Source organism: Castor canadensis, chromosome 16 (genome assembly GCF_047511655.1).
Source record: "Castor canadensis chromosome 16, mCasCan1.hap1v2, whole genome shotgun sequence".
Classification (NCBI taxonomy): Eukaryota; Metazoa; Chordata; class Mammalia; order Rodentia; family Castoridae; genus Castor; species Castor canadensis.
The window spans coordinates 82,855,031-82,880,431 of NC_133401.1; the positions used below are offsets into that span (position 1 = coordinate 82,855,031).

The 25,401-nt window shown below is 41.1% G+C and overlaps 1 protein-coding gene across 18 annotated transcripts in view; it reads left to right on the top strand.

The window, feature by feature from the left end:
* Positions 1-25,401, top strand: part of Tenm2 (teneurin transmembrane protein 2) — a 1,177,215-nt gene that overhangs the window by 520,748 nt on the left and 631,066 nt on the right. For 2 of the 18 annotated variants that reach the window (XM_074057735.1, XM_074057739.1), the window contains exon 1: positions 16,216-16,765. The exons of the other annotated variants lie outside the window; for them this stretch is intronic. In XM_074057735.1, coding sequence (XP_073913836.1) covers positions 16,720-16,765 — 46 coding nt within the window. In that variant the 5' untranslated portion in view covers positions 16,216-16,719. Of the gene's footprint in view, positions 1-16,215; positions 16,766-25,401 lie in introns of those variants that run through there. 18 annotated transcript variants of the gene reach the window in all.

The window sequence follows — 25,401 nt, forward strand, 5'->3', positions numbered from 1 at the left end:
TTCAATCAGCAAACACAGTCGATTCCAATCTGACTGTTGGTCACAGCAGCTAAATTTCAGGCATGCTGGGGCGCACAGGACTCAGCCCCATCTGAATAGGGGCTTGGACTCCTCTTTTCAAATCCCGTAAAGGGTAAGGGGAAAAAAAGCTTCAAGGACAAGATTGCCAAGGGAAGACAGAGAAAGGAATCTCACCATTCTCTTTTCATTTGGCAGCATCAGTTCTGAAATTCGATGTTTGGGGAACCCCTAATGGTTAAACTTACACAAGCAGAAGGAGAATAAAACACACAGATTACATTTCTGAGAACATGTGAAACACTGTCCTTTTCCCCTGTCTCCGTGTCTCAGACTTGGAGTCATTTTGCCTCTCTCATCTCTTTCCAGCTCAGTTGAGTTACAACCAATCAGATATGAGGAAAATTAGATTTTAATGGAATATTTGATTTTCATTGCTTAATTGATTTAATTGCAAGTTTCTATTTCAGACTGGTGGAAATGCAAAGATTTTCAGTCAAATGTAGAAAATCTCTCATTTTTCTGTGTTCAACAATGACAAATTTAATAAGTCAGTGTGAGCCTGGGTTCTGAAACTTTAGAGGAAGGAATTAGTGGGATCTCTTTGAATGGTTATTCTTAGTCTGTATTTGAGTTTCTTTTTCACATATACACATGAAATATAGATGTGGTACACATCAGAATCTTGTGGTTACTGTTGCTTATTCTGGTTGTATTGACATCGATTTTTGTGTGTGAGGTATGTGTGCTCATATAAAGGAGTACTTCAGAGGGCCAGCATTGTAATCTTATGATTCCCACCTGATAGATGAGGAAAATAAATGCCAGGGAGGGAAGCAATGCTTCTGAAGGCATACATAGAATGTATGTTCTGAAAACATGTAGAATGTTTCCTTTTGCTGATGGTAAGGGGAAAGACAGCCAAGACAGTCAGCTTTCTAGTGCCTTCTAAGGTCAGTGGTCTCTGTAGTAGGACTGAGGTTTCTGGACCAAAAGTGAGTTTTATGTGTGTCAAGGCCTAAGGTGCACCCCAGCTGCCTCGGACAGCGGGGTAAGAAGGATCCCTGAGAAAACATGAGGCTCATTTACTCAGGGGGTGTGAAACCTGTGCCTCCCACCCCCATTCCTTGGCCATACTTACCCAGCAGTGGATTTTCCAAAGGGTCTTTCCACAGTAATGGGGCAGCCCTGCCACTTGGCACAGTTATTGAAGTCCCTGAACTCCTTATCAAGGTAGCTAGGGATTCTAACGTGATACCATTTCTCTCTTCTTTTCTCTGTCTCTCCTTTTCTTTTTCCTTTTTTTAACCTTCCTTTCTTTTCCCCTCCTTGGTTTGTACTAGTTGTACAAGTTGGTTTTCTTTTGTAAACCGGAAGCGAGAGCCCACCATGTTGCCCAGGATGGATTTGAACTCCTAGATGGAAACAGTGCTGCTGCTTCAGCCTGCTGAGTTGCTGGCACCACGAGGCTCCCTCTCATTTCTTTATTTAATATGTTAACTTTTCTGGCTTTGTTTTTAATCCCTCCCAGAATTGGGAGCCTTAAGATTTTTCTAAGCATTTTGAGAACTGGCATATGAAAATTTAATTCTGAACAGTCCATATTTGCATTTCCTTTTGGGTACCTTGTATACTTCTTTGTCAGTCTTTTTATTTGAAATACAATTTTAATATGAAAGTCTTAGTCTATTAATTCTATATAATTTTCATCTTTCTCCTCTTCCTCATCATGATAATCACCGCCATGCTTACCTCTGGGGAGGCTTCCTTCCCTACAAAGGTAGGAAAGCAGAAAGCCTAGGCGGGTAGAGGCGGGAGACATACGACCTGCCTTAAACCCTGGCTCTGACCATGGCTGTTGTACGTCTTCAGAAGCATTGCTTCTCTCCCTGGCGTTTATTGTCCTCGATCTGTAAGATGGGAATCATGAGGGTTCAATGAGGCAATGTGTCTAACACGCTTAGATGAGTGACAAGCATACACAAAGTGCCTAATAAATGTGCTGAATGTTACTACACTCAGAACTTGTGCCAGATACTAGTCATCTGCTCCAGTCAGACTCAACAGGGAGTGATTCAACCCACCAGAGGACATTAGGCAACGTCTGGTGACATTTTTGGTTGTCACGACTTGGGAGCTACTACTGGCATCTGGTGGACAGAGGGTGAGATGCGGTTAAACACCATGCAGTGCCCAGGACAGTCACCCACAAGATGCCAACGGTGCGACACTGAAAGTCCCCATTTAACCCATGGAGCAGGAACTACTCACGTTGTATTTCCCTCACAGGGAAGAGCGTTTAAAGCTGGGGGAAGTGTACGTTCTCATCCTGTGGATTCAGAGCTTGCAACCAGGATTTTAGAGCACAAGGGTTGGTTTTCTATTTCATATAGCTGCCTGTAAAACCCTCTAAAGACGCTCAAAACAGAAACCTTGAGTGCTTTGTGCAAGGAGAACAGTTAAGGAATGGTTTCAGGCAAGTCGAAAAGAATATGGTCCAGAGTCCCTAGCATGCAGGGTGCTAGAAGACCCATCCTGTGCCGCATTGGACTCCTTTGTGTTGGTTGGGTCATGGCAAAGTCCTAAGGACGTCCCCAGAGTGGCTGGCATAGTAGAAGCCGCTCTCAAAGCTGGCACAAGCTGTGTCTTCCTGAAGTCACAGGAGGATATTTAAATATTTTCACAATTGGTTTGGTCAGCCCCGAGAAGGACTTTAAACATAATTTCATGAATACTGTTGCTTAAGATGAAGCCAAGTCAAACGTGTGAAAAGTGAGACCACATAAAGGGAAAAAATCTTGAATAAATATCGGTAAAAGTCAGAAGTAGATGCGATGGAAGTCATAAAGGTGTGACACCAACGCTCATGAATGGAAAAACTCTGGGTTGACATCCCAGAGTCCACAATCCCAGTTGACTCTGGGATGGAGGATCTGTCTACGTATCTCAGGGCCTGCCCCCCAACAGGTGCTTAAAGAAGGACCTAAGCTCACACTTGTCCCCAAAAGCACAATGAAGTTTGAATGGCAGTGACACCAGTAAAATGAACTATGTACAGTCCCTTCCCATTTTAACCTCCCACTTTCTGTCTGAGTAGAAAATCTTAGCAGTAATTTGTCAGTCCTGCTTCTCAGCCTCAGCCTTTGCATTAACCGTGCCCCATCTCTAAATCCCGTGCATCCCTCCTCTGCTGTGTCTTTGGCACTGTGTGTGGAGAATTAGCTGAATGTGTTGAGGGATCCAAATGGCTCAAAATGCATCCCCTTCATTATGACCTATGGTCAGACCCAGGTGTCACTCAACAATTTGTGATCTGCCCTGGTCACTGTGGTTGGGGTAAAAAGGTCACAGCCATTTGTGGAGGTCAGTTCCCAAACTATTTCTTCATCAGCGTTTATTTCAGGACTCCATTTCTGCCTGTACACACTTAAATTAATAGCAGAGCTTCGTACATCCCTCATCACCATCATTTTAGTTGTGACTTTCACTCCATTAAAAATCTTAGGTTTTGGCCTCCCACATGTATATATTTTTTTCCTTTTTATACAGACTCTTGGCCAGTTGTAGTTCAGCCATCTTTCAAATCACACTGTCTATAGGGGTGGGAGTAAGAGGGAATGGAAATATTTTTTATGTAGCCTATAACATAGTATATTAAAAAAAGGCAAAAATTGGTCACAAAAATGTGTTTTCAGAAACCAGCAATGGTTGGTGGGTAGGTGTTTTGTGCTTCAAATTAATATTTGTCCTTTGAAATAGCAGATGTTTAGCTGTGTATGTGGGCAGTCAGCACGAGTAGGCACACCATGGGCCTTCCAAGCGAGTTGCTGAGAGGCAAGCGCAGCACTGGAGACCACGGCAATCCCCACCCCTCTTCCCACCCCTTCCAGTCTGTGTTGATGCTTTCTTGGCATCGCAGACACACACTGTTGAACCTCACTTCATGCATGAAGCCATGCTCCCCAGCATATTCAGAGCTACCTGCTCACAGTGAGGTTCCCAAAACAGCAGCGTCCTCACCCCGGAGCTGGTTAGAAAGATAGAACCCCAGGCTGCACCCAGAAGGTATAGTCTAACAAGCCCCAGGTGGTTCCCACACACATTAGTGTCTGAGAGTGATGATCTGAAGCCTCTTTAGTGGCTCTGGTACAAGCTTCCCTTATATTATTTATTTCCATATTATCCTTTCTATTTTACATATATTACTTGAGGGCAGGTGTGTCTTATATTGGGGGCCTGTTTAGCATGTAGGTGCATTTCCTGAACTGAGTAGTGCTTAATCAACTCTGAATGCATCTCAGTTATATACTCCGATTATAACCACAAGGAGAATAGATAGAACCAGAATCAGAAGAAAAGAGACCTGGATGTAGACATTTTTAACTTTTCTATTTTCCAGCTGGGTGAAGTTGAACAAATTATTTAACTCCTGTCAGCCTTAGTTTCCTTACCTGTAAATTGCAAATCATAATTACTATCACCTAGGTTTGCTAAAAGGATCAAATGAGATCAAACATTTAAAGCAGTTAGCGTAGTGCTAATTGGTTCATAGTGAGTTCTCAATAAATGTTAACTACTATTATATTAATTATTATGTGAAACACTATGTTCTATGCCTATGAGCCCACCCTACCCAGCTCAACGTTAAAATGAGAAAAATTAAGCTCACATTATTCAGATGGGGTAGATTTTGTTCCCCAGGGGACATTTAGCATTGTCTGGAGGGGACTGTTATGAAGGGTCCTGGAAGGCAGGAGACAACCTGTGTACACCCAGCAAAGTATGATCTTGTCCAAAATGTCAATAGTGCCAAAAGCTGATGGACCTTCTGTTACCCACGCAGAACTGAGGTAATCAAAGTGACCATTTTTCTTGAGAATTTAGGTACCTCGGGATATTCATGCTTCCAAATATCAATGTGAGTCCCTTTGTCAAAATTCATCTCCTGTGAGGCAAGTCATTTCTTTGGAACACAACCACCCAGCAGAAAGCCTGATGCAGCCTGATTAACCTATTAAAGGTCATAAAACAGTAACAATTGCTGTGCACATTTCACTCTTTAATATCAAAGACAGCTAGGCTCTTTGAAATGTAAAACATCATAAGTGGAAGAATAGCGCCTTCAATTTCCCCCAGGAGCCCAAGGTCATTGTATAAATCAGCTGGTCCCCCTATTAATCTCCCTCCATCTTGGGAAATTCAGGAGGTCACAAATGGTGGGAAAGATTGGAGGCTGGAGAAGGGTGAAACTGCTGCTGCCTGTGACTGAGGTCAGACAATGTGGCCTTGGTCTATGGTTCAGCACAGATGCTACAAATGGAGCAAAAAATATGTCCTTACAGCTGGTAGAAGGACTGAGGGTCTGAGCATGGAACGCCTTTCTCGCTCTCTCTCTCTCCAGAAATCACAAATGCTGCAGGAACTCCCTAAGATGCATTAATTTCCCAGGTAGGACTGCACAAAGAAGGGTTAGTGTTAGGCTTTATTCCTACTGCATACAGATTAAGGAGACACCAATTTACACCTCATTGTTAAGAGTAACTTTTTTGCACAAGTGAGACCACATTTACATCTTTGGTAATTAAGCGAAAGGAAGTTTTTAAATGGCATTTCCCCACCACAAATCATGAAGTAAATATTTTATGTTAAGTGAAATTAAATGCTGGGGTATATACCTTAGAAACTTTAAAAAAAAAAAATGAATCTGGGTCTTAGCACTACCTCTTCATCTGCTGGGCTAGAGTCAGCTGCGCCTAGCAGTGTTTTGGATTTAGAAAAGACCACAAATGACTAACTGAAGCAGTTAAAGAGATGGTGAGTGGGGAAGAATTTGCCATTGGGAAGGGCTGGATCTTGCCAGCTCTCTGAAAGCAGGAGCCCATGGTTCTGAGTTAGCAAGTGCTCCCAGTCACTCAAGGGGCACCATTCATCAGCCAGAGCGCCAAGCCACAATAGCATCGAACCATACATCTCCTGCATGCTTTGCTTCTTGGCAATTTTCATTTTTAGGAAAATTGAACATAGCTGTATATTAAGAGCTCTAAGAAACCGGCATCCTTTATTCCTTTCACACAAGAATCTAGTTGGGTTCAGAGGTATTTTTTTTCCTCCTAACAATAGAGTTTTTGTGACTGCTATAAACAATACAATTACAGTCCCAGATAGTAAATAATTACAAGGCAACAGGGAAAATGAGGTGTGGGCAGGAGGAAAATGGATGGTTTGGGAAGAGATTTGCACAAAGATTGAGGCAGGGACTTGACATTAAGTCATCCCAGGTCACATCTGTTCTGCACTAACTAAGGTAAATAATTGGCCACGCACCTGTGCTGCAAGCTGGAGGCTGCCCTGGCCACCCAGGCTGAGTCTTGGCAACATGGACTTTGCCATGAAGAGCTCACCAAGTATTCAAATAGAAGTCTGTGACTGGAGCTGTCCCAACTTTGTGGTCAGATCAGGTGCCTGCTTGTTAAGAAAATGGTGGTATGTCTTCTAATGGACATGTGCATTGGGTGTAAATGCCAATACACTTGTCCTTGGCCCTTGTCTGAGGACTACACCAATGTTTGCATGGTGGGCATTCTTAGCTCTGAAATGCACTTAAAAGACAGCACCTCAGATACCTTTATTTCTTCTTTAGATTCAAGCAGGATTGGAGTCTCCCTGCTTCCCTTGGGCTCCTCCTTACTCTTTCCAAAGAGGCTCTTCTGGTGCACAGTCCCCTCTCTGAGCTTTTTATGACTGTTCTTACCACCTGCTGAAAAGTCACCCTGATAGAATACTTCTCAAAGAGCCTTCTTGACCTTGAATTTTCCTTGGCCCCAAGGGTACATCTATGTCCTGTCCAATGACGTCTCATTCATTTCTGTAAGTTACACCAATTAGGGGCTCTTCCAGAAGCTACTCACTCTCAACAGTATCATCCAGTGAAGAACCCCATCTGTAGCTCTGGGCAGGCTAATCCAGAAGGGTTCACTTTGCAATTTAGCCAACACTCACTAAATACATCCTACATACCTGCCATGGTTCTCAGAACCCAGCCATCATCCAAAGGGAACCATGCTTTCCCAGAGCTTGCATTCTGATATAAAGGGAGTTAGATGTGGACCAAAATAAGTCAACTATGTGGAGATTCAGAAATAGTCAGTGCAGTAGAAAGAGGACATAACGGGGAGTAGGGAATATGAGTTGAGGGGATGACGCAGTTTTTACATGGGTGATTGGGATAGGCCTCACTCTAAAAACAACGCCTGCCCCAGTAGAGATTAAGAGTAATCCATGTTCACAAGGAAGTCCATCCTAGGCAGAAACCTGTTCATCTGAAAGAACAATGAAGAAGAGATTAGTAGGAGATGAAATCTGATAAACTAAAGGGAAGGGCAGAACATGTCTTTAGAATATTCGAATGACTTCATCTTCGATCTTCATCTTTTGAGATGAAGAACTCTTGGACATTTTCTAGCAGAGTGAGAGTGTCTGGTTTACCCTAGTAGAAGACTCACTCCTATTGCAGAAGTGAAAATATTCACTAGGAGGTGTTTTTGTAGATAATAAACTACAACCATAACTTGGTGGCTGAAACAAGAGTAATTTATTACTTTTCAAATTTCAATGTGTTCACTGGGCAGTTCTTTTGCTGGGCTTGTCTGCCTTTACTGCAACAACTCCATTTTGCAGGTGAATCAAGTGAGGGCTGGACCCCATGAATGGTTGGGCCTCTGCTTCCATATGGTATTTCTTTTAATCTTTTATTTCATGGTGGTGGTCCCATTCCAACAGGACAAACCTCAGTGCTCAAGAGCTTATCATGCCCTTGCTTGTATTATGATTGGTTATGTCCAGTTGACCAAAGCAATTTGCCAGGCCAATCACACACTGAGTGTGGGAGAGAAGCATGTAAGAGGATGGCTGCAGGAAGGCAGGATACGTTAGGGGGCCTTAGCATAACTTTTAGCCAGGGGGAGGGCAAAAGTAGAAACCCTGGACAATAACTGGAGGGCTGTATTATAATCCAAAGAGACAGGATGACACAGTGCCCCAGAGTGATGACAGTAGATGCTTTAATAAGTGCCTGGTTCTGATTTTATTTTGAAGGATGACCTTATTTTTGTTCTCTCTAGTCATGAGGACAAGGCCATTAAGCTTCCTGGGATTGGTGTTCTTACTATGCATGAGATGATATCCTAATAAAGTAAATGAGGTCAGGGATAGGTTTCTTTCATTGCCAGTAATTATTCAATGAGTTTTCTGAACAATTGTAAACTTAGTAATTCACTTAGTGCTGTGACTGTACATGGCACCCTGTCAATATCATCACCAGCTAATATTTATTGAACATCCTCTGAGTACATGGTATTGCCCTCACAGCAGCAGAGGTGAGCCGTGTTAATTCTTTCAGCCAGGATTATTGAGTGGTCTATTACATCACGCTATTAATTGATGCCCTCCAAAAGAACGTTTAGCTTCTAGAATATAATTTCTTCTTTCCTTGGAGTAGATACAGCACTGGAAGGATCTAACTGCACAAAGAAAGGAGCTCCGCCTTTCCAAGTATGCCATTGCTTTTTGATAGCCTTAATTATCACAAACTGGGAGAGATGAGCCCCATGGAGTAGATGCAGAGTTGAGACAGACAGTGGTTAGGCAATCTGACCATTGTCATGTATTGAAATGGTGACAGATCTGAGATTGAAATACGATAACTTTTTTATTGCGCTATGCTGCCTCTCAGTGGTACAGGTTATCCCCATTTATCTCACATGCTTCTATGTGGTCATGAAAATACTTTAAGGGAGTGATTATAGTCCTAGTCTTTGACATCTGCACAGCATAATCACTAGAAAAGTGGTTTGTTTGTTGTTGTATAAGCCTCTTATTAGAGGGGATTTGTCAGCTGTTAAAATCACCACTTTTGTGTTAGTTAAATTCTCATCAGAAAGATGTAGCTGCTTTTATAGGGCTTCTACAGATTTAGGAACCAGCTCATGAAAAAAAAAAATCTATTTAATTGCGATCCTTACATTCATTTTCTTCTGGAAACAGTTTTTTAATGGTGATTGGTTTTGGTAGATCGTTCTTTTTGAGAGACTTCTAACTATATTTTTTTAAATGAAAGAGTTAAATTTGGTGCTAAGAAAAGCTGAGTGGAAGGGGGCAATCTAAATGCAGAATTTATTTGCGAACCTCGAAGGTGGCATCATGAAATGTCACGTAGTCTGAGACGCTCTAGAGTGCGCCCCTCCAGAATGTCTGTTTGTTGTAACTCCGTCACATCACGTATTTTAGTGCATATCTCTTCCTGGCAGCTTCCTGAGCTTTTCAGATACTCAGCATCAGAAATTGCACTGTTTTATCCTGGATTTTACAAATAGCAACCAGATTATTGTAAAACAGAACTATCTGATAAGTCAGGTTGTGAATTGCTTTTGTGATTGTCATGGGTAAGAGTATTGAAGAAGCTGGCAACCAGAGCAGCACACTAGTTACTGTAAAAAAATAAAACCTGTAGCAGTGAATGCGCTTTTCTGATGAAATGCGTTCAAGGTTGTGATCATTGTGCAACTTCTGGTTGGATGCTTCCAGATGTTCCATATTGAAAAACATCAGTAACAAGAACCAAATAGTCCACCAAAGCCTGTATTCAACTCAACAGGGAGAACATAAATTCTTCCGTAGAGTTTCATTGAGGCCAAGTCTGTGTGGTCCACCATGGGAAACAGAGGCTTCAGCCTCTCTCTGGATTTGCTGTCCATTTTCACTTTGTGATTAGGCTGCCCGCTACTTTGGTTCAAATCACTATGCAAAACAGAAATGGAAAGTATACAAGACCAACTTCTGTTCAGCAGACAAGAACCAAAATGCCAGAACATAGTAATTAATGTTAGCAATTTTATAAGCAAAATAATTGGTTTTAATTGGCTAAATAAGATCTGCTATAATTACAATATTCAATAAACTAATTTCAGAAAACTATATCACAAACCTTTAATCATATTATATGCTCATTATAATTTTGGAAACAGATATGAAAATGGACCTGAATTATCTCATCGTTATAAAATCAGGAGGATGTTTTTGAAACTTCAAAGGTTATGTTCTTTCTTTTCTTAGTTCGGAGAATCTTTGTTTTCTGTTTTTTCATTTTGAAAAACAGTGATTTATAGATGGTTCCAGTAGTGTGAATTTCTGGTGAATCCAGACAGAAGCAGTATGAGAGCGAAAAATCTCCCCGGGAAAGCTCCTTTTTCCAAGGAGAAAGGCTTATTAGGATGAGGTGTGCTCTGCAATGTTTTTTCCTATCAGATTCACCCTGAGGAGAAACAAAACCTCCCGGAAGAGATGAGTGAATAATTGGGCCAGAAATGACCCGGTAGAAGAGACCCTATGGAATGAGGCCCTCACTCTGAGGACCGGTTGCCAGGGGGTCAACTCGAGTTGCATCCCAACTAATACATAAATGACTGGGGTAATCTATGTTGTTCCAAAGGCCGGGTTACTAATTCTTTCTACCCCAAGATTTGGTATTCAATGGGATGAACTACTTTTGATGTTAGCTTCAACACTAGTTGACTCAAAGAATGTGCTCAAAAATATATATGCTGAAGCAAATAGATGAGCACCCTTTCATACTGCCTCAACAGTGGAAAAGCTTCAAGAAATGTTATGTTCTTTGCCACGATGCCAGCTGTATTATTTGAACAGTTTTTTAAAGACCAGGGGCTGTATTATAAGCTCTCCCGTAATTTCTGAAGGATAGAATTGTACACCTATCAATACATTTAGTCTAAACACCAAACCAATGTGTTTCTATAAGCACCTTCTGAGTATATGGTGGTACTCAGAGGAACAGCAAAATGTATTATAGAAAAACTAAAGACACAGGGTTCTTACAACTTTCAGACTTAGAATCTATGTATGAAATCAAACATGAATCCAGTAAATTGACCCAGTAATATTAGAAAAAATAAGAGTTCACCCACAGTGTGAGATGTCCATAGGCAAGCCAAGATTAATTGGAAAAATCATCCATAATAAAATGTTCCCAACAATGGGTGCTTTGAAATTTGAGAGAAGAGCATTTACCACAAGCTGGCGTAATCTCAAAAGGATTCTTTAAGGATGAAGAAATTTTATACTGAACCAAAGGGAGCATACGTTTCACAAAACAATTCCGTGTGAGGCTAAAACATGTGAAAGCAGCAGAGTGAATTGCAAAAAAATAGGTGGACTTAGGCAAAATTCACCCTTTCACCATTTACTCATTCATTCATTCATTCAACACACACACATTGAGCTCAGGCTAGGTGTCACATACTGTTCGAGGTACTAGGAATACAGCGGGGAACAACACTGAAAGAGTCCTGACTTCATGAAGTCTGTGCAAATACTGCGGACAGGCATGCAACGGTCAGTGCTTGACACCACAGATTATCCTGTTGCTTTCCACTGTGCCCAAATGTGTAGGGACCATGGCTATGTATGCATCTGTGCCATATGTATTTGATCAAAGCATCATTCAACTTGTTAAAGACTCAGCAATATTGTTCACCACCTTGTACACAGAAAAACACACTGGTTGATGTTGACTAAGTCTTTTATGTCATTTCAAGTTGTTTTAGTATTCGATAGACTTAGCCAGGTAGAAATAAATGAGGATGTAATCACTGCACTTATTTCAAAGAAAGAATTAAAGGTGAGTGAGCGCTGTAGGTGAGTGGTTATTTCTGCCTTTCTGTGTAATGCGGACAGGATGATTTTCATCTGATAACCTCTCTCTTCCCAGGCATGGTGGGTGCATGATGGGCCCATCTTCAAGGAGAACGTCAATGCCAAGTTCAAAGAACCATGTCACGAGGCTCACGTCCCTACTGCTTTTTTTTTTTACACTTATTTCTCGCCGCGTGGCTCATTCATATGTGACGTTTGCCTTTTATTTTATTTTGTATAATTACGATGGTGTCCGTAGAAAGGGTGATGGAATCATTCCCTCAAAAAACAGTGTCCCTGAATTTCAATGTGGTTAAAACCTTTAATCCTCATGAGCACTGATGATCGAGCAGTCAACAAACATTTACCAAGTAAGCAAGTGACTTTGTTTAAAGATTTATGGAAGGTATGAGAGATGCAGAGATGTTTAAAACATGAATATTGCTCACACTTAGTTAATAAGACAATTGGAAAAAAGGGAGGCAAAATCCGAAAACTCAAAAAACAATAGGTTCAGCACTACATGAATAGTGTGCATTAAAAAAAAAACAAAAAACACTTGAAGGTAGAAAGACAGACATTGATATCTGGCTTTACCATTGACTGATGGTGTGATATCAGGTGAGTTAATTTTGCTAAGCCTAGTTTTAGCTTCTGGAATAAAGGATCTAACAACAGTGGTCAGGTGGATTTTTGTGAGTTTTAGAAATCAGGCCAGTACCGAGTCCCTTTTATTTCAGCAGAGCTTACTCAGTACTATTTGCTAGCTACCCTTTATTGTGTTGGGTGCTAGCGATGCACTAAGACTTAGGCTAATTGCTTTTTATTCATTAGCTAATGAAACCCTCTCTCACAATATTTTAGAGATGAGGAGAGTAAGGTTGAGATAGAAAAGCATTTGACCAATGTCCCACAATTAGGAAGGAAATTTCAGGGTCAGAATTTGGACCTGGGACCAAGTCCAAAGCCAAACTCCCAATTATGGCAAATACCACCTTTCCTGGGGCCCTGGGATAGCTCCTGGGATTAAAGCAGTTTCACCACTATAGACCAGCACTGTCAAAGACATCTTCCTGGAGGACTTGTAACTTCTTCTGGTCTCAGATAAAGAGATCGTAGTTAAATTTGTTGCCATGAAGGGGAAGAGGACGTTCTAAAGAGCATAAGGAATTTATCTGTGGCTGTAGGGGTGGGGGCTGCAGATGGACAGAGATGGGGGTCAGCAGCAGTTGTCTGGTGGTGACAGAAAGAACGTTTACAGGGATGGACTGGTGTCAACCTGCAGAGATGACTGAATGGGAAGCAAAGAAATCTGCACTTTGATCTCTAAGGAATTGTGAACCTTTGATGATTTTTAAGCCGCTACATAAGATAATGAAATAAACAGACTTTCAGTTGGCCAATCAATAACTATTGGGATAGATGTCGTTCAGAGTGGCATTTTAAGAAGGTTATTCTGGCTTGTGAAGGATGAATTTGAGAAGAAAAGTAAACCTCTTAAAATGGTTGTTTTCAACAAGCTGTGTCACGACTGTGGGGACAGTGTCACACTAACAAGGCACTAATCGGAACGCATTGGTTTGCCAGAGATTAGCTGCTGTATACCTTAGTGCCGATTCAAGGTCACTTCAAGAATAATGTCATTGTCCTTCACTGGGACCCTATGTGCTTTCTTGAAGGGAGAAAGAGATAGTGTTACAATCTGGTACAGCAGGATACTAGCAACATCCCCAGGACAGCACAGAGATCGGGAATGAAAGAGTAAGATCTTTAAGAGTAGGATTTGATAGTTATTGGTAATTGAATGATTAGAAAGAATGGCAAGAAGCAAGATTGAAAGACTCAAATACTTTTACCTTTTAGCCTGGGGTAGAGGATTAGAAAGAAAACTTGCTTGGAGGTTAAACTCATCTGTCTGGTTGTAAAACTTGTAGAGTTTTAAACACTTTTCCAAGTGGAAAGGCATCTTTGTGAGTCATCCATTTTTGAGGTCATGAAATATTGTCTGTTGTCCATTGGAAAATGTTTCCAAAGCTGTGAAGTGCATTTCCTAATGTCAACATCTACCTGTCACATGTGTTTGCCATGTAGGAGAGACAAATCCCACAATAGCACCTGTGTCTTTTATTCTTCATGACAGTCCACTGTGAGTCAGGTAGAATTGCACCCATTTTAAGATGAGGAAATAGCCACAGATATGTAAAACCTTGGTCAAGGTCACACAGCAAGCCTGTGGTAGAGTTGGGATTCAATCCCAGGCAGTCTATGTCCAAAAGCTGGGAGCTTCACTGTAGGATCAAACCCCAGAGTCTAAGCCTGTGAGTAGAAAGCTGCTTCAGGGGAAACAAGTCATGTAAAGTGACATTCCAGGAAGAAATATTTACATGATTTGGCACCCTGGTATAATCAGACAGCCCCTCTCTCTCTCAGGATACCCTGAGAATAAATCACATATACCAAACTGGAACTGATAACCACTCAAGGTACCCACCTCCTCACTAAGGAAATGGTAAAAATAAACAAAACCACTGATAGCCATTTGTAGCTTTAAAAAAATCTCTTTCCTTGCCTCAATTTCTCTTCACTTATCACTGTGTTTTGCCGGTCCTAGGCCCCCTCCCCTGCATTTATGGCACTGAAATAGTTGCATCCTTCTTTCTGGGTCTTTATTCTTATTGGCAGAAAAGTCTTCAGTCCTTTATTCCCTTGTAAAAGGGTAATTTTAACTATAGACCCTATATCAATGATGCCGTTTAGAGCAGTCTGCTTCCAACACACTCGGAAATGTCTGTAGAGAATTCTGAATTTGTCAGGCATCCCTTCTCTCTTGCCACTCCGACCCTTGCAGCTTCCTTTCCTGTCTACTTCCCAGCACTCTCTGTTCTCTGGCCAGCTGCCTTCTGTGCAGCTACTGTGTGTTCTCCATCCTCTGTGCCGCCTTAATGATAAGTAGAGTTTCATCCGGAGCGCACTGGAGGCGGGGGTGCTTCTTTATTTGGGTCCAAGCGAAAAACATACCCTCCTATTGGCAAACCATGAAAACTATAACACTCCGAGTTAACAAGATTAAGCCATCTCTCCTTGGATACAGCATTGCGACCAGGGCAGGCAAAAAGGGTGTTATTCTTTTTGGACCAATTCTCATTCTATATCTGGTGACTCACACAAGAACTCCAAAATACAAGATGCTGAGGGACTACAGAAATATTCTTGGAACATAACGTAGTTGAAATAAAATGATGGAGTATTTGGGGTATTTTTTGTTGTTTTTAGTTTTCGCAAAATGGTAACTGTTATAAGTAGGGCACCTGGAATTTACCTTCTGACATCAAAGAGATGGTCAGTGAAAAGCTTGGGTGTCTCCCTTCCTGCTGTCATACTACTGCTCCAGCTCAGGTTACCATGGAAAGCAGGCAGTCATTTTCGCCAATAACTTAACTTCTACCAAATACTTGACCTTGGAATCAGCAATTTACATCCTTATAAAAGAGGTCACTGAGGGAATTTAACTGTGTAATCCTGGCCCCCATGTGGCAGTAGAAATGCAGCAAAGCTTGGAGAGACAGCATTTGAAACGATTTGAATTAGGAAATCATTTCTTTGCGACTTTGTTTTAAAAATGGAACCTACTTTACAATGGTCCAGGAAGGCAGGAAGAGGCAGAAAGTGTATAGCACTAATGCCTGGAAAGTGTGCTTCAGGACCCCAGAAAGCAATCTGGCTGTCACACTTAGGGAAACCAGGAAGAATTTAGGTTTGCACTTTGCTAAAAGCCTCTTCTTCAACACCTTTCCTTCAAACAGCATGTCTTCCCTTTTATTTTACCTTGATTTCCAAAATTAATGCAGGGGACACCTTTTAAACTTGAACCAGGAAGTGAGGGTTTTACAAGTGCTAATATTTTGGTGTGGGCTGTTTTTGTTTTTTTAAAGACAATTATCAAGAGAAAGCATTTGTTTCTTCTTTTGTTTACCCGTGGCAGTTGTCAGCAGTTAGGAGTAGAGTTCCATCTGCCAGTAAAACTACATTGCAAATTGCTGTAGAAATTAGCAGCTTTCATTTTTGCCTACATAAATAAATATGCGAAATAAATTGCACATAAATGCTTCCTAAAAAAAAAAAAATCACAGGTACACCACACAGTTAAATGCCAATCAGACAAAAACCAAAGACACACGGCGATTATCTCAGTTTTCAAACCTGGAAGATACACGAATGGGTTTCTAAATGAGAAAGGCAGTGTATCGTGCTCGCTGAGATAAAAAACAGAAGCAGCCAGACACTGCACTGTGGCTTTATTCTGAATCCTTTGCCTGAAACCCGTTCTATCTTCTCTCCGGGTTCTGTCTCTCTCCCTCTCTCTCCCTCTCGATCTCTCTCTCTCTCTCTCTCTACCACCCCCCTCCACCCTCTCTCTCTCTCTCTCTCTCTCTGTCTCTCTCTCTCTCTCTCTCTCTCTCTCTCTCTCTCTCTCTCTCTCTCTCTCTCTCCTCTCTCCCTGGGCTCTCCCTGCATCTCTCCCTCTCTCTCTGGCTGTCTTTCCCCCGCTCATTGTTCTCTCTCCTGCCTTTGATGCATATAATGTCACTTCCCATCGCTTCTCCTCTCTCCTCTGTTCTTCCACTGGAGCCTGGCGGTGCTTTCACCAGGCAGACAGCAGCGTCTCCTGCGAGTTTTAGTCATGTGTGCAGCTCAGTTTGATCGAGCGTTCCTTTTCTGCCTTTTCACTCTTACAAAAGATTAAAAGGTGGCTTCACATTGCTCCCCTGTTCCTTCCCGCAGGAGGGACTTAAAAGGAACAACAAAAACTAATCACTTTCAATAAGCATTTTCTTGCTGGAAATAAAAAAGAGAGAGAGAGAGAGAAAGAAAGAAAAAGAAAAAAGAAAGAAAGCAAAGCAAAGCCAGCCAGCCAGCCAGCCAGGGGGGAAAGGCAAGGGGGTGGACTTAGCGTGTAATTTGAGACCGGTGGTGAGGATTGGAGCGAGCTGGAGGATGCTGCACTCTGCTAGCAAGGCAAGGAAGCCTTCAGCTCAGGCAGGTAAGAGCGCCCATCGGCTGGGCTCGGAGGGTTGGACCAAGTGGCTTAGTTAAATCTCTGTTTTCACCGGGTTGTAATTGAGAAAGGCATCCATAGCAGAAGCCGATTTTTCAGTCGGCTTCCTTTTGTTTAACATAGAAAGTACCTGGATTAATTTTGATGAATTAGCCCGTGCAGTAAATTCAATTGAAAATAGATTTGTATAGCAAATGCATTGCTGCTGAATGATTCCTCTTCCCTTTTATTTAAGGGGAAAGAGGAGAAAAATGACTTTGATCAGAATAGCACTTTGCATGATGTAAAATTCTAAACAGCTAATGGAAGATTAAAAAAAGAGAATAATCCAATTGATACTGCTTTTGAACTCAGGACTTAAACCCTGGGAGACAGCTGGCATTTGAAATTTTTCTTCTAACTGAACTTCGGGTGCGTTATCTTAATTTTCACTAGAGGTTTAAGCCAGGGTAGAGTTTATTTAAGTCGAGCTGCTGGGGGTTGTTTGGCTTGGATCTTGTGGGTGAGGCACTTCGACCACTCAACCTGTGTCAGGTTGATGATTCGTAAATGGAGACGAAGTATTGTCCCAGATGAAATATGAACTTAAAACATCAGGGGAGGCCATCCAGTAAATAATTGGGATAACTGAATTATGACAGTTTGAAAGGGGAGTTAACTGTGGAGGTGCGGTGGATAATTCTTGCTGAATTTTAAGTGGCTCAATGATGGAAGGGATAATTATCAGGGTGAAGTCGGAACTTTGCGTTAGGACCCCAGATCTAGAACGCATGCGACCCTCTGCTGAAGGTGGTTTTTAGGAAGGTGTTTCTTTTGTGCCATATGAATAGGACTTGTGGATACTATCTGGTGGTATTTCTCCTTTAAAGAGCTTTGGGGGTGACACTTAAAAAGACTCCTATCTATTTTAACATTGAGCAAACACAAAACGCCACACATTCCAATCTTTCAGCCCTGGATTTTGGTTGTTGCTGCTGTGGTTTTAAAGTTTTAGAGATGTGTTTTTAACCTTGGGCTTTGTGGATTTCGTGTTCATTGCTTCTGCTGCTAAAATTTATTGCTGGCATGAATGGACTAATATTTGAGAATGTAATAAAAAAGCCCTCTAATTGGCCAACTTTTCTTTCATTTCGGGATGATGGGAATCCAAATTACCCAGGTTTTTACCTAGGTCGTTACCTGACATATTTCAATTCATTTTAAAATGATTTGGGGGGAGGAATCTAATATTAAAAGTAGAAGATTGTGTGGAAAGAATGCTGCCTGGGAATGAAATGCAGAAAGGTGACTTCAATGGCCGTACGAGGTTTGGTGTTAGACAGAACTGCTGGATTGTGGCATTGTCAAATTCAGAGGGAAGAGGGTGTTTTCTGTATTCGTTTGGTGAGAAGGGTTTTACCTTGCTGAGTTTCCACGTTGGACTTGCTCTTGACTGTGTGGCTTTTGCACGGCTTGTGTGTGCCAGACCATCCATTGGCATCTGGTCGGTGCAGCTCGTGGGTACAGTTTGAAGACATCAGGCAATGCTGGATACTGGGCAGGGAGGACCAGATGGACTATGGCTCTGATCATACTCCATCATTGAGAGATAATCCCCGACAAAGTTCTCCGGGAAGCCCCAGATACAGGTGCAGAGAAACTTAAATTCTCCCCCTGGTTTAAAGAGCAGAGAAAGATGTAGACATGGGTAAAATGCTTGGTGCAAACCTGCCCATGGTAGCAGAGTGCGTTTTAAAAATCACCTAACGTGTAGTTTTTCCTTTTTCTTTTATTTTTTCAACTTAAGAAACTTCACAGAATCTTCAAGTAGCTCTTCTCAAATTCAGTGTCTTTCTGTATCATATTCTTTGCATGAAATCTTTTCTCTGCCTCTGGCTACACCTAACTATGGAGGGCTGGTGTTCTGCCACTGATAAGGGTGATTATTTTTTTAAGTAAGTGCAAGTAGTAAGAAGATGGCGAGGAGCGATCTGTTGTCTTTCTCATCCGTGCTTTTACTTTTATTTATGAAAAGGACGTCTTCAAGGTGAGGCAGTGAGAAATCCGAAGTTGCAGCTTGTCTGTTTGCATCACTGAGCCACTCTTCTACAGAATGAAATACCGCTAAATAAGCAGAAACAATCTCATTGTACACTGGGTGGGAGTTGCCATGCACTTTTTAGGTAGAGGGTAATCAAACTATCTGACTCATATAAATAGCATTTTTCTGACTTTTCCAGCAGATGTTGCTGGAGAGCAAAGAAAAGATGATATTTTTACAAGAGAAAAAGAAATGCGATAGACTTCTCAAAGGCCAGGGGAAAAAAAGGTTCTTCTCCTCAAACTCTGCTGATAACCTTGCACATCATTTGCTAATTAATGAATTATATTGAATCCTTGCCTTTTCTGATATTCTATAGAAAGCTATCAAACTTGAGTTCAATTTTATAAATATGAGATTGTTGTCCTTAGTCCCTATATGTAATGTGTTTGCTGTTTTCCGTTTTTAAAAAAATCAAGTTAAGTGCACATTACCATTCAGAACAGTTTATCCCTGAATGCTAAAACTCTTTAACATGCAAATATAACGTCAGAGGAAGAACTGAAATAGAATACCCCAAGAACAGTAATGATGAAATGCATTATAAAAATATGCACCAGTTGCCAACATGTAATGAAATATTAAGAAATTAAAAGCATGCAACCTCTAAAGTAATAGAATTTCATTGCTCTGAGACTGTTTTCCCACTGAATATTAAGTGCTTAATAGATCTACCCGTAAAAAATACAATTGAAAACCTACATGGCTTGTCACTGAAGTTCTTTCATTATATGATTTTGAAAAATTAGCCCAATAGGATTTTCCTCAGAATAGGAAATGTAATTAACATTGATATTAAGTGCCAGCTTTCTGAAGCAAAAGCCATGAGGCTGATGGAGACAACACGGACACAGAGAGCAAATACAAGAGCCAGAAACTCAGGGGAGCCCGGGCTGGACCTAGCCTGCTGATAATCGCTCTGATAAAATGAGAAAGACATCCCAAAGGAGCCCAGGGCCCGAGTACCAAGACACCAACGGATGCAATTTCAGGCAACCAATGGCCTCTATCTTTGGGAATATTTATTTTTGGAAATGATCAATTAACCAATTTCAGTTGTGAAAGAGAAGTACATGTATTTGTTCCCAGAGCGAGCTGAGTGTTGGGCAATCCAAAATCACTTCCAGGTAGGACAAGAGTCTGACCTACGTGCGAGAGCATTCCAGTCTTCTTCCCCAAGGCAGACCTCTCTCTGAACTGGTAGATTTTTCTTTTACATTGGAGCACTTCTTTGCCAGTTTTCATTCCTGAAGTGTGAAATACTCCATAGGATGTTTTGATTTAACACCCATTCATTTCTTTGTTTTTCTGGGAGGAAAAAGCTTACATTTAGAAGTCATGAGTGTCAGCTACATCTATTTTGCAATTAGCACGGGAAGTCCACTGAGGTAAGTATGTTTCAGGATTTTTTTGCTTCGATGTAAATATATTTTGTGTGTTTGACACAGAGTGGTTTGTTTGTTTTCTTTTTTTGTCTTCATAAAGGAAAGCTTGACAATTTCATGGGAGGTTTTATATTCTGGTTCTGTCTTCTTAGCCATTTGTTGCTTGGTCTCCTTTTTAATAGTAGCTATGAAGTCCTGACTGTATCCAAAGGGCCACAAGTTAAATGTGACAGTGGTACCCCTAACAGCAGAGTGTCTGCCCTCTCACCGAAGACATTATGGAGACAGGAACTGTGAAAGCTACACGAAAAGCTGGCTGATGCCTCAGAGGTCCTGGGTCCTGACTTAGGCCAGGAGGAAAGAAAAGGCTGCTGCAGGGTGAGGGATCCTTTGAATTAGGAGTAGAGGACAAAAGCATAGACTTATCTTGATCAGCACTCTTAGAGGAGTCATGTGGTTCACAGGGCCAAACACAGTGACTAGGCTTGCACACTGGTGGGCCTCGAATGACGCCCGAAGTGTTTGGTAGCTACTGGAGGGATGGTCTGGAAGAGCGAGGATCTGGAACCCAGTGTGGAAATGGGGAAGGCATGGGATCACTGTGCTATGTAGAAAGAGTGGGAAACAACTTCCCAGGTTTCTCCCCGTACATTGCAGCCTTTCAGAGCTATTGATATTGCTAGGGTATTGCTTTACCTTTTAGGGATGCTGTTGAGAAAACAGAGAGAACACTGGGTCTCCAAGATGGAAGGCAGCGACTCCTCTATTGCGTTAGCCTAAACATAGGTGGCAAAGTAGAGAAATATTGGGAAAGTGGCTATAAGAAACACTTTCTTATTTAATTATTGCAATTTCTTGTCTGCACTGTAGATGTCATGCCCTCATTAGGGAGGATTTTGTGTATATGTGTTTGTTTTTGTAAGAAGAACCTACACCGTCTGTTGAAGATGAGGCACACAGTTTAGAAGGTGTGGTGTGTTAGCTGTGCTATTTGGGCATAATCAATTAGTGTTCTGTTCATCTCCAGTTTCCTTACATTGGTGGGGATGGACTCATACGATCTTTGATAATTTTCATCTCTCCAAACAGGTATATGTGTTATTTATTGAAATTCATCACCTCTCAGTGTTGTCAGTAACTTTCTATAAACCTTGACCAGCTTACCTTGAACTCTTTGCTGGCTCATGTATTTGATTAACAAACTCAGTGGTGGAGAACCTCTCAGACCATATAATGGAGGTTTATATGTAAACATGGAAGATGATAGCTGACTCTTAGTAGATTTCACAAGGAGAAGGAGCACAAATACTTAGTACAATTAAATGAGAAGTGCCACCCTTATTCTCAGATATGCTGGTTTACCAGCCCGTTTAGGTGGACAGGGTCACCACCATCAACACAGAACCAAACTATAGATGCGTGACGTTCCTTGTCTTCTAGTCACTTTAATTTAATTTGTTCCATTTGCCTTTCGGAGCTTTTCATCTTCCCTCCATTTTAATACCATCAGAGATGGGGGGCTGCCCATGACATTCACACCTGACATTACACACAAAAGGCATCACTCATACACTTGACTGCCTTACAAAGCAAGAGAAAAAAATAGACCTCAAAGGCTTAGAAAAGACTGTCTCATACCTTGAATGTAGGTGGGTTTTTCTTCTATTTCCTCCAGCCTGCCTTATTTGACTGTTTTGCTTTTGTGTGTTTGCAAAAGGTTCTAAAAACCCTGAAAAAAAATCAGTACTCACAAATCCATGATATATAATTCTTATGTTCACAGGAGCTGTGTATCTTAATGCAACTACATTATTACTATTATCTCTGAGTTGTTAGACACCAACCACACTTCGATGACATACCAAAGTTGAGTTGCCTTTTCCCAGGGTTGTTGACTTTGAATTGTGACTAAACCTTGTCCTGACCACACATCTGTGGTCTTTGTAGTTCTTTTGTTATAGCTGGCCAGGCCAGAGAGATCTTTTAAAATGCACAGTAGCCCTAAAATATGTGTGGAGATGTGTACACCTATATAGGCTGTGGAACTATTCTTAAAGTTAGTCTGAATTTGTCTATACCTCCCTTCACTTACTCTTTGGAACCTTTTATTCAAAGACAACCACCCCTTCCCAGTGTATGACAACACTTGTGATGGGAACAAACACCATTATCAGATTGCATTGAATTGCTTCTGTGGTATTACATCACAGACAGGCATCACATGTGCTGTAAGCTCTGTAAAACAGCCAGCTACATGGTATCCTGCAGGTTTAATATACCTCTGCAGCCTTGTACTTGGGAAGGATTTCTGTAATTGGAGACAATCTAGTAAGGAGAACTTTTTAAGCCATTGGAGGCCGAATACAAGTTTTCAAGAAATATGACTTTACAGGCTTGAAACTGAAAGGATTACAAATTTCTCTTAACTGGACAGAATCCTAATTGCCTCTACAGTACAAACCTGATTATCCAGGGTTTGAATTGCCAGCCTAGGGATTATTCAGATTTCTCTTCTGACTCCCCTGTCTTCTCACTACCTTGTGGGATCATTTCTCTAATCATTGGCACCTCTTCTAATGACAGTAGAGCATGTATTTGAGCAGCAAGACCTGAGTCAGTGAATTATCATTCTGAAGACATCATTCTGTGAACAGTCTGGTTTTTGAAACTATCCAATAAAACTGACCTGATAAATTTCAATTTGGGGAGAAGGGGACATCTTTCTAGTTACGGATGATGGCTCACTATACCTGTTTATGTGGAAATATCTTGCCAGCCTGTTTAAGGAGCCTGAAGGTAAATCAACCAGTCTGAGTGATACTGAATCGCTGGACCAACAACCATTTTTAATTAACTAGTTGAGAATTGGGCCTAGCGGGTCTTTTTAAAGACCACATAGATCAAGCAAGAGTACCTTTGGAAGAAGATCAGGATTCTGTTTAGCATTTTCCTCTAGTGTTAAAAAAAAAAAAGTGGAATGTTGGTACCCAACCCTACTACCCATCTGGTCCCATTTCCACTATAGGCTGGATGCCAGTCAATCCTCAAAAAATCATTTACTTTTAGGATTTGACCCACTGAAAGTCTTCACAGTCCTGGAGTTTCTGGGCCTCTTAGACACCAGAATTAGGCTGCACTGGTGACATAATTGAAAGCAGAGCTGGCCTTTCCAGAAAGGTTAAATAATTGTAGAATAGATGTGGAAGTCAGCAACCATCCTCTGCTGTGGACATTTTTAAAGTCTTGTGGTCACATTTACACTTTCGAACACTGTCTCATCACGCAGTCACTTATCTTACATCATTCCTCTTAGACACATGTGGATATCAGCCACTACCCCGAGGTACCTATCAATGACCAAATGTCTTTGTCTGCAAATGTGTAAAGTAACTGATAAATACATAGTCCATAATATAATTGACACAGTAGGCTAAAGGGTGCAAACTGTGTTGTCTCCTTGGTACTTAAAAAGCACTCTTTTATCACGAGATTTACAATGCATGTGTTAGAAGGGACTCTATTTCAAGTTTTTAAATATTCAGGTTGTAGCCATGATTAGGATATTGGTCAATACTTTTCAGTCCATATACTATTGAGAATTTAAACAGCAATATAGTATTACAAAGCTGAAAATGTAAAAGAACTATTAAAAATTAGCAAGTGTAGTCACAAGTGCTGTATGTCAAACATGTCTCGGCACATGAATTTGTGTGTGCATTTATATACATACACACACATGTGGAGGACAGATTTATGTGCATACATCTTTATCTGTATTGAGAGAGGAGAGGAAGGAGGAGGGGGCTAGAGAAAGAATGGGTATATCCCTCATAAGATATAGTATAGGTATATTCCTGACTTTTAAAAATTGCATTTTTTCTAGTGGGTGTTGTTAATCTCTCACACTCTCACACACCATGTGCTAAGGACCAGGGATGTTAAGATGAACAGAGTGTAACTCTATTTTTTTATTTTTTTTCAGGGAAAAAAACAAATCACACTCAGGGTGTATGCCTATTAGACAGGTGCTCTACCACTGAGCTATACTCACCCCCAGTCCATAACTTAACTCTTAAGGAGTTCAGGATCGCAATTACAAATTATTTCTGTTTAATTTCCAAAAACGAATATATTTAATAACTGAAAGCATCAAGAAAGAAAAAGAAAGGCCAGGGCTACAAGGCCATTCGAGCCTGTGAAACACTACTAAACACTTAAGCACACGGTCTAGTTGTCTGTTTTTATGACAAAAAAGAAATACAGTCTGCTAGGGTTGATTTGGAGGGAGAAGATCCTCGTGGAAAATGATCTGCTTCCAACTAAAAATAAATCTGGCTTTATGAAAAGGCCAGGGCAGAGAGTCTGAATTCTCTCTTACCTCCCGCCATGGGTACAGGTCACACACCAAAGATAGGATCCGTTTGTCCGACATTCACTGATCTCAGAGTCCTATACATCATTCACCCAAAGTGAAGAATGCCAGGGGTTGTGTTGTCATGTGCTTGGAATTAAATGGGCACGTGTGAGGTTTTGTGCGGAAGTTCTGGTGTTGTGCATGTTTTCCCCAAATGAAATGGGATCCTTTTATTTTCAACCTGTATGGCATTTATGCTAAGCATGCTTTTTATGTTTACCATCCCATGTCGTGTGTGATTTACACACACACACACGTAGTCTCTAGAGGTCAGTAGAATGTAACAGATGGGCAAACGTTCCCGTCTCTACGACACCCACAGATTCAGGTGGCCATTGTTCAACTGATAAAATGATGGTAGTCGACTAATGACATTGGAAACTGAAATCCTTCGTCAGTGTTAACAAGAAAGTCATGCCATCCTTTTTCCTGAAATGAATCTAACCTATTTGTTTTAAGCAAATTTCAGATAAATGAACATTTGCACTGCAAAAACCTTGCACGAACCCCAAGCTGTAATTACTTATTATGGTTTATTATAACACACTTTGATCCTCTTTGAGAAATTTTTTTAATGTCACCAGAACAAAAAGATAAATTGTTTTAAAACACTTGTCTGTTACAGCCAAGACACTATTCTTATTTTCCCTGCCCTCAACTTCTAGAAATGAAATGAATGAGCTGATGATTTATAAGTTGCAATTTTCTTTGTTCTTATGAACTAAAAATGTATTAGAAAATC